Raw genomic sequence first — 14729 nt, 5'->3', positions numbered from 1 at the left:
GTCCACATTCGGCAAGTCCATAGGGAGAGCAGGTAGAGAAGTGGTTGCCAAGGGCTGGGAGAATGGGAGAATAGGCAGTAACTGCCAATAGGTATGGCGTTTCATTCTGGAGGTAGTGCAAACATTCAGAAATTAGGTAGTGGTGAGAGTTTCACCACCTTCCAAATAGACTGAAAGTCACTGACTTGGACACAAAATGCTGAATTTTACTGCTTATGAATTATGCCCTGATGATGATAATAAGGCAGCAATGTGACTTTGCACAGTCTCATGCCCTGTATTTTCGTGAAACAATGTGTCTCAAATTAATAACCAGTGGCCAGAATATGATGCTGTTAGCCTTTTGTGAACAATATATTGGATGAAAAAATTAAACTCGGGAAAATTTTGGTAGCAATGAGGTATAGGCGAAGAAAGTACCTCCTAGGGAAGACATGACACGAGAATGAACTGGAAAATGTGGGAAGAAGATTTGGGGGCAGAGGGGGACTACCTGACCCCTGGCTTCAGCCCTTACAGCCAGGAGACCTTGGGCCAGTTACACACCCTCTCTGTGCCTTGGTTTCTTCATCCGCAAACCAGGGAAATGTAATGCTTTCCTCACAAGTCGATGGTGAAGGTTAGAATTAATAATGTATCTGAAATAATCAGCCCCAAACTGTGAGGAAGGTCGATGACAGCAGTGGGCCCTCAACCTGTTTCGCATCTGAGCGACTTCAGCCAATCCATTCCATGCCCCACCTCCGCCCATTGAATCAGAATCGCTACGAGTGAGGACTGTGAACTTGATTGGTACCAACCCTCCCAGATGACTCTTCTAAGGATTCCCCCCCCCACCCCCCCGCCGGGGCGGGAAACACTGAGCTGTGTAAGTTTTACGCAAAAGACAAAAGTAGGACACAGCAGAGCCACAAGGACATTTCCAATCTGCTCTCTCAAGCAGAGGAGGAACTGTTGGAGGACCCTAGAATGGAAAGGGACCTGGCGCGGCTGACCCCGTTTTAACCTCATCCAGTTTATGGCACAGACACAAGCCCTTGGGGACATACGCCTGAGGTACCCCACGGTCCACCTTGAAATAGTGAAAGCCCTCATTTCAAATCCCGGCTTGCTTTGAACAGAAGTTAAATTTACCCTCTTCTGCTCATGGAAGGGACCAGTCTTCCACAAGCCTTTTACCTTACCAAATTTAATCATATCGGGATTGATGCACATTTCAACAGAGAAGTTTCAATGAGAAAGCCTTATAAATATTCTAGCCATTCAACAAGAAACCAGAACATTAGCAAGTTCAGGACAGTTCAGCCCAATAGATCACAGGCACTGAGACATGACTCCTGACCTGAGTTACAGGGAGGTCATCTTTCCTGTCGTTTGACATCATGCCGACTAATGAGGTGGGAAAGCAGCTACCCATTCTCAGATCTGGGTCGCTCTCGCCTCCAGACTGTGCCTGACGTCCTGTCACCATAAGCATTTCAGGGAGACTCTGGAAGAGCCCAGCCGGCACTTCTGCTATTGGACGTGCATGCAGCTGGGTTAGTAGGACAAGGGAGCGCTCTAGAAGCGAAGCCAGGTCACAGAGAGAGACAAAGAGCACAGTAAACGGGACAAATGCAGGATAAAGACAAATAGGTTTCTCCTACTGTTCCAGAACGCAAAGCAATCACTCACTTGCTCTTATAAAGAAGAAGCGTTTGTCGTATTTTTTTCCATTTTTAATTTGGCCAAGTAAATTACTGAACGTCCCCTTCTTCAAGTTTTTTACTTTTTGCTTATGGACAGTAACATTACCTGAAACGATTATGATGAAAATAAGATGCCGTTGTATGTAGACAGCGCTTCTTAGCAAAATGCCTGGCACAATAATACTCAATGAACTATTACTGTTATTATGATTACTATAATTAGCACTGCAAAACGCTCCTCCCTGTGACTTCAAGTGTGTCATGTAACTTTTGCGAGCCTTCCGTTTCGTCAGTTTTAAAGTGAAGGAATTTGACAATGTTTTCTTTTTCCTACCGAATGTCAGGTCCCACAAACACCAGAAAGTAGATTTCTTTAAAGCCTTTGGTGGCTCTCACGCCGATATCATTCCACAGCATAGGTGGAGGACGGCGTGGGACGGGGAGCAGATGAGCTTCCAAAAGTGGCTGATCTACACCTCCATCCTGCACTGTGACGGGAACGCTGGGCCGCACGTGCTCACACCAGTTGCAGCCTTAACTCAGGCAAGTCCAGCAGCTAACCTGAAGAGGCCGATGCCACAGCGGGTCTGCCAAGTCTCAGGCTCACAAGACCCAGTTGGCATCGGATGCTGAGAAGGTCAGGAGAGGGTTCAGGGCATCGTTTTTCAGGGCATGAGGACAAGTCAAAGAGATCTATCGAGCAACGTTCCATGAAAACTGCCCTGGATCCCTGTCTGTTCAATATGTAGGGGAACTGAGGGAACGTAAAAAGTAGCGTCACGTTTACGAATCTTTCCAAAAGAATGAGCACGACACGTATTCCGGGATGTATACCTGAACTATTTTAATCATTTTGACAACTCAGAAAGAGTTCTTGTGGTACTAGAATGAGATCCACGAGTGAGAAATATGACGTATGTTGTTTAGTGACATTGAAAGCATCCTCATCAAACATGTGAACAACATTTGGATGAACAACATCCAAAAAGCAACCAAGAAATAGAGGACTTCGGGAGGCAGGCGTGTTCAACTTGACTTAACTTGCTGCCCCAGTGATGGAGAAGAAGCCAACGTGACACAAGGATACAGCAAACAGAATATTTAGAGTTTCAGGACAGAACACATTTTTTAAAATGAGTTGTTCATTCCTTTATAGGATACTCTGCTGTTGTCCTACACTTTTAATGGATATAGAAAAAACGGTAGAAGAACATCATCATGAGAGTCTAAAAATTTAACATCTTTCACTTGTGGAAAAACCTTAAGCTCTGTTTGAATTTAAGGAGAAGGCTGGGTGACTTCATGACAGCCCTTAAGAAAATAAAACTTGTTGGGAAACTATTTCTGCCTTGATGTTTTTGTAAACATACAAGAACGAACACTGAGAAACTGTTCCGCTTAGATATGTCTTGGAAAGAAATATTTGGGTAATATCAGCACAAGGGTAGACACCTCTTGAAAGTGGCTGCTGAGGGTGGCCCCATCAGGGGTGACTTTCAGAAGAGACCAGGGGGCCTTGTGTATCCTCGCGGCCTAGGCAACTGGAAGGCAGGGGCTCCTAAGATTCCATGACACTCCCCCCACCTTCCAGTTCTGTTATTGCAACTCCAGACCGTTACCTGGCGCGCTGGCTCCTCCCTCCGTCACTCTTGTTGGAGTGTGAGCTGGAGGCAGTGCCTTTGGCTCTGAGCTCTGGCGTCTTGAACCTTGTTTTGGGGGTTATAGACTCTCAAGAGCTGTGGGGTGTTGATCACGTTGTTGCCAACAGTAAGTTAAGAATTCCTGACTCCTCACCCCTCAGTCCTCATTAAACCTATTTGCTTTCACTTGTTTTTAACCCATTCTGTGTTTGGGTCTCTTCTCCCCAGTCCCTGCCCTACCTCTTCTGCCCCACGTCACCATGGCAGTTTCTCTCGGCCCTGTGTCTGATCCGGGGCCCGAAATGACCCTCCTGGAAATCAACCAGGAGCTTCAGTCCCAACTGGAACAAAGCAAACAGGACTTTCGAGACCTCAAACAGAAGTTCCTTGTCTCTGAGTCCACTGCCTACATCCTGGCCAACCAGCTGCAGAAACACAGTAAGTCCTACAGGGTCATGGTCAGCAGAGGGATGAGTGACCACCGTGTTCCCCTAAGAAACTAAACACTCTCCAGACCTTTTCTTCTGTTCCCTGAGGCAAAATAAACTCCATTCTGACCACAGTCCAGGGAAGGTACAAGTGGGTATTTTACCCTCAGTTTGCTGAGCATGGACAAACCGAGGCCCAAAGAGTTGAGGGACTTTTCCAGACTGGCAGTGAGGTGTAGGGTGGGATTAGGTAAAATGCCAGTGACTGATTCCTGGTGCAGGCACAGCACTGCGTGTTTCCCTCTGGAGCAGGCTAACCTGTTTCTCCCAGCATCCTCCGTGTGCGGAATCAGATCCTGCATCACTCTTGGCCTAAGTGTCCGGGACTAATGAGCTCCATCAGTTCAGGCTTCTCTGAGGTCCCACTGGCAAAGCTCTGTGCTCCTTACACTGGGGAGATGGGGTGATGGTACACACCGGGGGAAGCAGGTGATGTTCCCTGCTTTACAGGAGCCTGAAGATGAGTGTGCTCCTCGCTGACACTGTGGGATCCATGAGTGACGCCATCACGACAGAGACGACCCTGCTGAGCGGGAAGCCGTGCTTCCTGAGCACAGGCTTTTCTTTCAGGCCAAGGAAGCCACTTTGCCTCTTGGGGTGAGGTAGAGGGTGTCTCTGGGGAAATGAGACAATCCGTACCCCCTCTTCTGTGTCTCTCTGAGCTGGTGAACCTTTGGTGATGCAGGACCGCCAGCAGGTCCGGGTGACCTTGAGGGTCTGGGCTGTGAGACATGGCCCAAGTGAGAATGACGCTAAGTGGGGGTGGCCACCAGCCCCAGTAAAAACTCAAACCAGTGTCTGGGGCAGGCCCTTCCCTCCCACAGTCAGCCTCGCAATTGGAAGCTCAATCACTTGTTCTGTAAGAGGGGGCTGTGGTGACAGAAGGGATCGTGAGAACAGGGCCTCGTGCCAAACAGAGTGATTAGAAGGGATCTTGACAGCTCTGAGTCTGGATGGGTGTTATTTTCCAATAAACCATCGTGGGAGTGGTGAACTTCAAATGACTGACGCAGAGAAAAGTAAACATTGAAACCTGCTATTTAAGAAAGTGAAGAGATGAGGTTTTGAGAAAGGACTAAGTTTTCCTTACAGCTTTTTTTTATAGGCGTAACATAACTGTAGGAAACAAATTTTGAAGATGATGAAGAAGAAAGATGTCACCCAAGATCTTGTGGCGAGGTAACACAGTGCATTGGTGAAGACTGAGCTACTCTTCCTGGGCTCAGATCCAAGCTGTGGCTTTTTCTGAGCCTCACGGTTTCCTCCTCCGTTAGTATGGCGCTGTCATAGTGCCTACTTCTGTGAGCGGTTGCAATGAATCACATGAGTTATTTCTGTAAAGTTACTAAAACAGTTCTTGACACACAGGAAACACTATCGATTAGTTCTTTCTTCTACTACTGGGAATTGAAAACAACTTCTTCAACAGCCTGTGCCTATTTCCTTCAGGGACTGATGGTTATGCCTTGTATTGTTCAGAATTGCATTCATATACAGTTATATTTCATCGTGAAGGTACTTGTCCTTGAAATTCTGAGCTCAGAGGGCCCAACAATCAGTAGGCCCAGGGGCCTTCCCGAGCACACAGGGATCGCCACTTCATGCCGCTGCTTAGTGTTTTACTCAAGAGGCTGCAAGTCTTGGTAAAGTGGCCCAGGACTCGGGGTCAGTCTCAGGGCACGTGACTTCTGACCTTGCCAAACGTCAGCTAACCTTGTCTGGTCACTTTCTCTGCCTTGGAGCTTCTCTTTGCTCAGCTCTCAAATGAGGAGTGACCAAATGCCGTGTATTTGGGAGGCTGAGCAATAGAAGGTGGAAATCTCAGTGGAGAGCCTGGTGCTGGGCTTCTATCTGCCTCTGAGAGAAGAAGATGGAGCCTGCCTCCTCCCTTGCAGGCAGTGACCCCAGCAGCATGGCCAGCTTTCCACTGAGGCCGGCCTCTCTGTCTTTCCTCAGAGTCTGGAGCGTGCAAAGACATCATTGAATCGGTGCTGGGGGAGAAGCTGCAGTTCCAGGAGGGGAAGCCCACAGAGAAGTCAACGTTAGCGGAGAAGCTCAAGTAAGGGGGGCTCTGTGCTGGGCGTCTGCTGGGAAGTTGTAGGCATCTCTGAAGGGGGCAAGGAGCAACTCTGGGCCAGGAGAATGGCCCAAATTTTCATGGCAGCCACATGCATACGAATTTGCATAACACCATTAGAGAACAATAATTGGTAAACTATGGACTCCAATTACTCAAAGGTTCCTTGAGTCTTTTTTTAAAATAAAACTTATTGAGGTGAAATTCACAGAACCTAAAGTTGGCTAAATTCGAGTGAACCATTCAGTGGCATTTAGGATATTCAGGATGTGGTGCAATCACTACCGCATTTACCTTTAATGACAATCACCTCCTGACTGACTACAGTTTGTCAGACTTCCTCTGAAAAAAAAACTGTCTTTCTAAAGGTTTTCAGAAACCTCCACACTGTTTTCCACAGTGGCTGCCCCAATTTATATTCCCAACAACAGTCTAGGAGAGTTTCTTTTTCTCCACCTCTATACGGAATCTAGAAAACAAACCAAACCAAACAAACAGACTCATAGACACAGGAAATAAACTGGTGATTACCAGAGGGAGGAGGGGTTGGGGGTGGGTGAAATGGGTGAAGGGGATTAAGAGGTACAACCTTCCAGTTACAAAATAAGTAAGTCATGGGGTTGGAATGTAGAGCACAGGGACGGTAGTCCACAATATTGGAACAACTTTGCATGGTGACAGTCTTACATCTCTATTTAGTTTACCCGTTCTCAAGAGTTATATTTACATCGTCCACAAAAACCTCATGAGACATTAAACAAAATCAGCTGTTATTCTAAGTTATTACTCTTGTTGACAAATTTTGTAACAGAGAGAACATGAGCTCATTTGACGAGTAAACCCAGGCTGTATGTCTGCATTATATCCACTGCCGATAACTCTGAGAACATGTCTATTTTAAATCAAACCAGCACACTTAAACAGGCTTTTATTTCCCAAAGTTCATTTTCGATCCTGTTAAATAGCTTTGTCTTTTAGAAGGTTCTGTCTGTCAATTAAAGACTGTGTTCCGTTCTAAGAGATTTTGAATCCTCTCTTTGAAGGGTGACCCCTCAGGTGGACTCGTCTGAAGCAGAGGTTCCCCAGAGTGGCCATTATAATTCCAAATTATCTCAAAAGTTTCCCTATTTTCAGCTGTTTAGTTTCAGATCAGGCATTTTGGGGGAGCTGAAGTGGCAAATCTCAGTGAGAGAAGAGAAAGAAGCAGCAGGCTTGGCTTCTGCCCTGGCATGTTTAATTATTTAATGATTTTTCTCTTAAAGAGGCAGTAAAATACTTCTTATTTTCTTTAGAAGCATCAAAAGATTAAAATAGGCTTCCTGTTGTAGCTGGCTCGTTCCGATTGCATGTATCGGTTTGAGTAAACTGAAACTGCCTCATTTTGGCCATTGTAAAGTGAGATCTCCTCTACATGTTCCATTCGCAGAGCCTGAAGGGTGGGTTTATGAGCTCTTGCAATATCAGGCAAGGGACACGTTCCCCAGCGACACATAATGTTTATTCCCACTACAGAATCTATAATGCAATGCAGCAAAACAGATGTAATTGTTTTACAGAAGGTCTATTTACATACACCAACTTGGACAAACCTTTATCTCAATTTTGTCAACTCTTGTACCCCTAATTATAACTTATATTAGAATTTCACTCACAAGTTTTGGTATTACAGTGTTATGTAGGGAATGCATTCTCAGCTAGGCATAATATTTATTCCCAAAAAAGCATCCAGGCAAAGTTGACATAATCTCCTCATGTAATATTAGGGTAAACTCTTTAATCTTTATACTTGTACCAACCTGAGCAGCCTAATTGTTGCCCCAAACAAGGGTTGATAGGTTTCTCGCTGTGATTTCTGCCTACTGACTTTTAAAATATTTTTCAAACTGGAAGAAATAGAACAAGTTTGTCTGATATTCTTGAATGTTGGGGGCCAATCTGGGGTCCCTTTAGCCCATCCAACCTTAGGCAGTGTTTTAGTCAAAGCTTCGTTTTGACTGTATTTGTGTCTGTTCTATTCACCCTGCTCTTTCTTTTTAATGACTAAAGATTGCCATCCTGTTGCAGTGAGTTCTGTCACTCTTCCCTTCCTCACTTCTCTTTGTTAACTTGATGTTTCCATTTGCATCTGTGAGACCACAAGAAGAAGCTGAGACCCCAAATTTGATGACGTTTTTGAGATTAGTCGTTGTATTTTCCTTTTAATTGGGTCTTTTCATAGGGACCAGTAAAACAGCTCTTTATGAAGAGAGCTCTCTAAAAGTTTTCTAACTTAAGGATCCGTTGTTTGGCCATCTTCTCTCCAGAGTTTCAAGAATATTGTGGTCAAACAGTGTCACAAAAGAAAATCATCCCTTTCAGACATTGGCTTCTAACTATAATTAGACCATCTACTCAGAATTAACCCCAATGGGCTCCGCTTGGTGACAGACAGCATGTTTCCCATTCCGATACACAGCGACAGAGAGACACTCAGATCCAGACACAGAAATACCAGACACCAGTGAACCAGTTCCCAGATGGAGGGTAGAAAGTCCTACAACTGTTCCCACTCCAAATGCGCGCCCAGACGGCCCCTCCGTGAAGGGAAAGGACCCGAGTTGGCCCTTCCGTGAATGGAGGGGACCCCAAAAGAGGGGAAGGAAGTTCATGGGCATCTCTGAGGCAACTTACTCTATTTCAGAGTCCATCGACTTCCCAGAAGGAAGAAGCAGCCAACAAACCAATCTAGAATCTCTTTCCTCGCCATAAGAAAATGGGCCTAGGGTCAGTGGCTCCGAGGCAGATGGAAAGTACTGAGGGCAGTCCCTAGGGCAAATGACCTAGGTGGCTGCAGGACTGCTTCCCAGGAAATCCCAGTTGGCCTGGGGCCATGGACCCATGGGCAAGAGCCTTCTGGTTGGCTCATCAGATTTTACCACCTACAAACATCGGTTCTTTACCCGCCACACAAGAGGGGCCCAATAAAAACTGGAACACCAGGCTTAAGGCAAGGAGAGGGTTGTTATTTCGGGTGACATGAGCCAGGAGATGAGAGGGAGCCCTCACATTTGTCTCATTTCATCTCGTCTCACCGAAAGAGGGGCGGTGAGTGTTTTTAAAGGTTTGTGAGGATTGTGGCTGCTTGTAGATGGTGGGGGGACTCAGTGGCCTTGCTGGTCGGAACTTTCCCACCAGCCTGCATTCGGCCTTGGGACACTGTTTGCAGGGGGGAGGAGGAGATGACAGGGAACCCAGGTGGTTTGTCTCCATGGTGGGTAGAGTATTCTGGAGCCAGGGAGTAAGCGGGGAAAGAGTGCTTTGGTTTTAGTCCCACATATGCTGGGTTTAATGGAGGGGAACTGATAGCAGGCTGGCAGCAGCAGGTCACCATACATGTGCCAGACTTCTGCTACAATAGCTCCTTGGGGATGTTCTCACAGAAATCTCCATGAAAAATCTTATCATCTATGGTTCGACTCTTTGCATGTTTAAACGGTCTCTTCTGTGCCACCTTAGGAAATACGATGTCCTAATCCAAGATCAGGCTCAAGAGCTGGCCCAGTTACGGCAAACGATAGAGAAAGGCAGAGAAGTCTCTGTGCTCCTCAAGCAGCACCTCAGGAACCTTCTCACCCACGATGACCCTACCAACTTCCAGGGTCAGGGCTTTCAAGAACGACTGGCTGAGGGCCGCAGGCTGGTGGAGCGCCTTGCCCGAAAGCTCAGCCCAGGTAAGGCGGTCATAGGCCCTGACTGCACTGAGCTGCTCCGAGAGATTCCACTCACGAGGATTTTTTTTTTTTTTTTAACCAGTTGTTCTGGTTTCCATGTCCCATTTGGGGCCATCACAGGAGCAGCACTGGCAGGGTGGGAACAGAGAGGAGAAATGCACTGGGTACAGGCCACAGTGGTCCAACTAGAGGTTTCTTTCCTGATGGACGGTGAATCACATTAATTGATTTTTGAGTGTTGAACCCCCTTTTCAGAGCTGGAATCAATCTCACTTGGTTGTGGTGTATAATTCTTTGTATACTTTCTTGGATTCAATCTGTCAAATCTTGTTGATGATTTTTGCACCTATGTTCGTGAGACTTATTGGCCTGGAGTGTTCCTTTTTGTAACATCTTTGTCTGGTTTTTGTATTAGGAGAATGCTGACTTCATAGAATGTGTTAGGATGTATTCCCTCTGTTTCTATTTTCTGGAAGAGATGGTAGACAACTGGCCTAATTTCTTCCTTAAATATTTGATAGAATTCACCAGTGAATTTATCTGGGCCTGGTGCTTTCTGTTTGGGAAGATTCTTTTGTTGTTTCAATTTCTGTAGTAGATATAAGCCTATTTAGACGATCTGTTTCTCCTTGTGGGAATTCTGGTAGATTGTGTGTTTCAAGTAATGGATGCATTTCAAACTTCAGGGCACAGATTGGTTCCTAACATTCCTTGATTATCCATTTGATGTCCATGGGATCAGTAGTGCCAGTCCCTCTTTCATTTCTCATATGAGTAATCTGTATCTTCTGTCTTCTCATTCCTTCTCAGCATAGTGCCTGCCCTAGAGAATGTTCCATGTGAGCTTGAGAAGAATCTGTGTTCTTCCCTCGTTTGATGAAGAATTGTAGAAGTGTCGATTCTATCAAGTTGATTGATGGTGCTGTTTATTTCAACTCTATCCTTCCTGATTTTCTGCCTGCTGGATCTCTCTGTTTCTGACAGAGGGGTGTTGAAATCTCCAACTGTAATACCGGATTCATCTACTTCTCCTTGCAGGTCTCAGTTTTTGCCTCAGTCATTTTCGTGCTCTTCTCCTAGGTGCAGCTTAAAAACTGTTATGTCTTCGGAGAATGGACCCCGTTTTGTTACGTGACACCCCTCTTTATCCCTGATCATTTTCATTGGTCTGAAGTCTGCTTTGTCTGAAATTGTTTGAGCTACTGCAGCTTTGTTTTCATCAGTGATAGCGTGGTCTATCTTTCTCCATCCTGTTTCTCTTATTCTATCTGTGCCTTTTTATTTAAAGTGGATTTCTTATACACAACATCTAATTAAGTCTTATTTTTTCATCTGCTCTGACAGTCTATCTTTTAATTGGTGCATTTAGACCACTGACTTGGAAGGTTTTTGTTGATAGACTTGGATTAACGTCTACCATATTAGTTACTGTTTTATATTCATTGTTCTTTTCCTGGTTTCTTTTTTTTGTCTTCCACTCTTTTTCCGTCTTCTCTGGCTGTGAAAAAGAATTTTACGTGATTCCGTTTTTTCCTCCTCTCTTGGCATGTCAACTGTACTCTTATTTTTTCTTTCTTCTGTTTCAGTGGTTGGCCTGGAGTTTGCAATGTACATTTAAAAATCATCCAAGTGCTCTTTCAAAGAACAGTGTACTGTTTCATGGCTAGCACAAGTGCCTAATAACACAGTATTCCCAATTCATTCCACCCATCCGTTAGAGCATTACTGTCATTCGTTTCACTTATCCATAAGCTGCTTATCCAAATCCATTATTGCTACTATGGTCTTGAAGTGTTATCAGTTAGATCAATCAAGAAAAAGACAAATAAATTATTGTATTTGAATTCATTGCTTCAAAATGCTCTTCCTTTCTTTGTGTAGATCCCACTTTCTGACTTATATCATTTTCCTTTGTTCTGAGGAAGTTCTTTGAACATTTCTTGCAAGGCAGGCCTACTGGTGACAAATTCCTTCAATTCTTCTTTGTCTAGGAATGTTGCCTTTTTCTCTTGCTGATGAAGGATTATTTACTGGATACAGAATTCGAGGTGGGTGGGGTGTCTTGCTTATACTCCCTTCTCTTCTTGCTTGCATGGTTTCAGAGAAGTCTGATATACCTCTTATCCTTACTCTTCTCTGGGTAAGGTACTTTTCCCTCTGGCTTCATTTAGACTTTTCTTTTGTCTTTGATTTTCTGCATTTTGAATATGATATTCTTTCCTAGGTGTATACATTTTGGTATTTCCCTGGTTGCTATTCTCTGAGCTTCCTGGATCTGTGGTTCAATGTCTATAATTAATTTTAGGGGATGCTGGCCCCACGGCCAAGTGGTTAAGTTCACACGCTCCACTCGGCAGTGCAGAGTTTCACTGATTCAGATCCTGGATGCGTACATGGCACTTCTCATTAAACCATAATGAGGCGGCATCCCATATGCCACAACTAAAAGAACCCAGAGGAGAATGTACAACTATGTACTGGGGGGATTTGGGGAGAAAAGGCAGAAGAAAAAAAGAAGATTGGGAACAGTTGTTAGCTCAGGTGCCAATATTAAAAAAAAACAAAAAACCTTTGGGTGGCAAAAACTGAAAAGATTTTTAGGAAATTCTCAGTCATTATTGCTTCAAATGCTTCTTCCGTGCTCCTTCTGATAGTCACGTCACACATATTTACACCTCTTGTGATTGTTCCACAGTTCTTGGATCATCTCTTCCTTTTCATTCTTTTTCCTCTTTGCATTTCAGTTTTAGAAATTTCTCTCGATATTTCACCAAGCTCGCAGGTTCTTTGCTCAGACGTGTCCAGTGTACTGTTGAACCTCTAAGGCACTCTCCATTTCTGTCCCAGTGTTTTTCATTTCTACCATCTCCTTTGGATTCTTTCTTAGAGTTCCCATCTTTCTACTTACCTTCCCCTTATGTTCCTGCATGCTGTCCACCTTTCCCTTTGGAGCCGTTAGCATGTTAATCACTGTCGTTTTAAATTCCTGCTCTAGTAATTCCACCATGTCTGCCATATTGGAGCCTGGTTCTAATGCTTAGTTTCTTTCCTCAAACTGTGTTTTTTTGGTCTGATAGTGTATCTTTTAATGTTTTGTTAAAAGCCAAACATGATATACTGGGTAAAGGATTTGAGGTAAGTAGGCCTTAGTGTGAAGTTTTGTCTTTATCTGGCTAGGGGTTAGGCTGGGTTTCCTGTTTATTGGAGCTGTAGATGTCAGAGGCTTAAGTCTCCTCTGGAATTCTTGGTTTTGTGTTCTCAGCTCTTTTGAGTGTCCCTGGTGATTTCTGCTTAAATGAGGCCTGAGAACGTGCAGTTCTTTCAGTTGTATCCTTTCCGTTATATTCCCCTGTTATCATCTAGGATCCCTATGGATGTGCTGGTAAGATGTGTGTGTGTGTGTGTGTGTGTGTGTGGAAACATTCTGTAGTCCTAAGATCAGGGCTCAGTCTTTGAGTCAGCCTGGGTCCCTGGGCTGTGGCCTTCACAAGAGCTTCTCAGGGTTCACCTTCCAGGTGCCCTCGATGGAAAAGGAAGGCTAGAGGGGCTGGAGTTGGGCATTTCCTTTCCCCAAGGTCAGTTGGGTTGTGGTAATATCCCAGTTGGTTAGGCTCTGGTCAAATAGTTTCTTTGAGAGCAGGCTTTGTCAAGAAAAACAAAATGCTCCGGATCTATCTCCCAATAGCTACTTTCATCTCACTCTGCCAGAGGTGTAAGGAGATTTTTCTCTAGTCTTCACTGTGAGAAACTGATAGGGCTCCTGGACAAAAAACTCTCCAGAACTCTTGGGTTTCTCCCACGACTGGGCCCCCTGATGCTTTTAACTCAAACTTCTCCACACTGAGTCTCCAGCAATTAGTCAATTACCTGCTAAGTTTTCCTCCTCTGGTCCTGGCTCCTGCCTAGGTTTCTGCTTCAATAGGTTGTAATTCTCTTTGTTTGCCTAGCCTGTTTGTATGTCCAGTTTGGGGGGCAGTGGTTTGCTCTCTGACCTTCATTCTCTGACGGATCGAAGAAGAGTGGTCGATTTCCAGTTTGTTCAGCTACTTTGTTGTGAGGACAGGAGTGATGACTTCCAAGATCCTTACATGTGGGACCAGAAACTGGAAGTCTCTTTAGACATCTTGAGGGGAGACTGAGAGGCTTGTTTATGGTCTCCTTAGAGAAAGTTCCCACTGTGCCTGACAGCCAGCTTTACGTCAAGACAAATGATACAGTTGTAGAAGTCCAGAGGGAATCTGGACAAGTACATGGTGATCTTGGGAACAAAAGACACGTCTAACATTTTTTCCAGGTTCACGTAGAGCATGCCATCAGGGAAACTGTGTCTGACGGATCATAAGAACAAGAAAGGGCATTCATTTAATACAAAGAAGAGACCTTTCAGTACGATTCTCTCAGTGTATCCTGAAATTGCAGTTGGGGATTTATGTCTTCATGACCAGACAGGCCATTGTGTTTACAATGGGTGGCATGGAACTCCTTAGTGCCTGCTGGACATTTCTGAATTTGGAATTTCTGAATTTTTCTGCAGAAAATCACGCAGAGCAGGAGAACAAAGAAGAAAAAGCATCAATGGACCCCAGGTAACAAGGAATGATCAGGGCCTGGAAGAGGATGGGTAAAATAAGAGGATGGTTCCCAAATAAAGACCGAGAGGCCAACACTAGCCACAGATTTCTAAGGCAAAAGTGACAGGAACTGCTGGTTAAATTATTCCATTCACTCAAGCGATCAGGAAATAGCCTTCTACAAAGGTTGTCATTTGCTTTTGTGATACTTGTTATACTTTCGTAAGGGAAATTAACCCGTCTCAGGGAATTTGTTGTAGTCACAGAATCCATCTGCTCTCTCCTCTGTGGCTAAACCTAAGATGAGATGGATATCTGCTTTCTGCATGGTGGACTTTAGCTTGTTGGCATGCATTTCATAGCAAGAAATGTAATTAGACCAAAACAATCATGTCCCGTCACAATATTGATAGAAAGAAGTCTAGAAGGCACAAGGTCTCTGGGCATCTACAACATGTCAGGAACGTGTACTCCTTGGGTGGCAGTATGTAAAATTCAACACCATTTCTACACGCGGTTGAGCCACTGTTCTGGTTCTCTGTGTCTGCTGAGTGC

The 14729-nt window shown here is 44.7% G+C and overlaps 1 protein-coding gene across 1 annotated transcript; it reads left to right on the top strand.

The window, feature by feature from the left end:
• The first annotated feature begins 2517 nt into the window (after positions 1–2517).
• Positions 2518–7597, top strand: LOC138915172 (putative neuroblastoma breakpoint family member 5). Its single transcript, XM_070219899.1, has 3 exons — positions 2518–3455; positions 3557–3766; positions 5773–7597. The coding sequence occupies exons 1-3, from the start codon at positions 3257–3259 to the stop codon at positions 5877–5879; spliced, it is 516 nt and encodes a 171-aa protein (XP_070076000.1). The 5' UTR covers positions 2518–3256; the 3' UTR covers positions 5880–7597.
• The last annotated feature ends 7132 nt before the right edge of the window (positions 7598–14729 follow it).

Source organism: Equus caballus, chromosome 8 (assembly GCF_041296265.1).
Source record: "Equus caballus isolate H_3958 breed thoroughbred chromosome 8, TB-T2T, whole genome shotgun sequence".
In the NCBI taxonomy this organism is placed as follows: Eukaryota; Metazoa; Chordata; class Mammalia; order Perissodactyla; family Equidae; genus Equus; species Equus caballus.
This window is presented reverse-complemented; position numbering and strand designations above follow the sequence as displayed.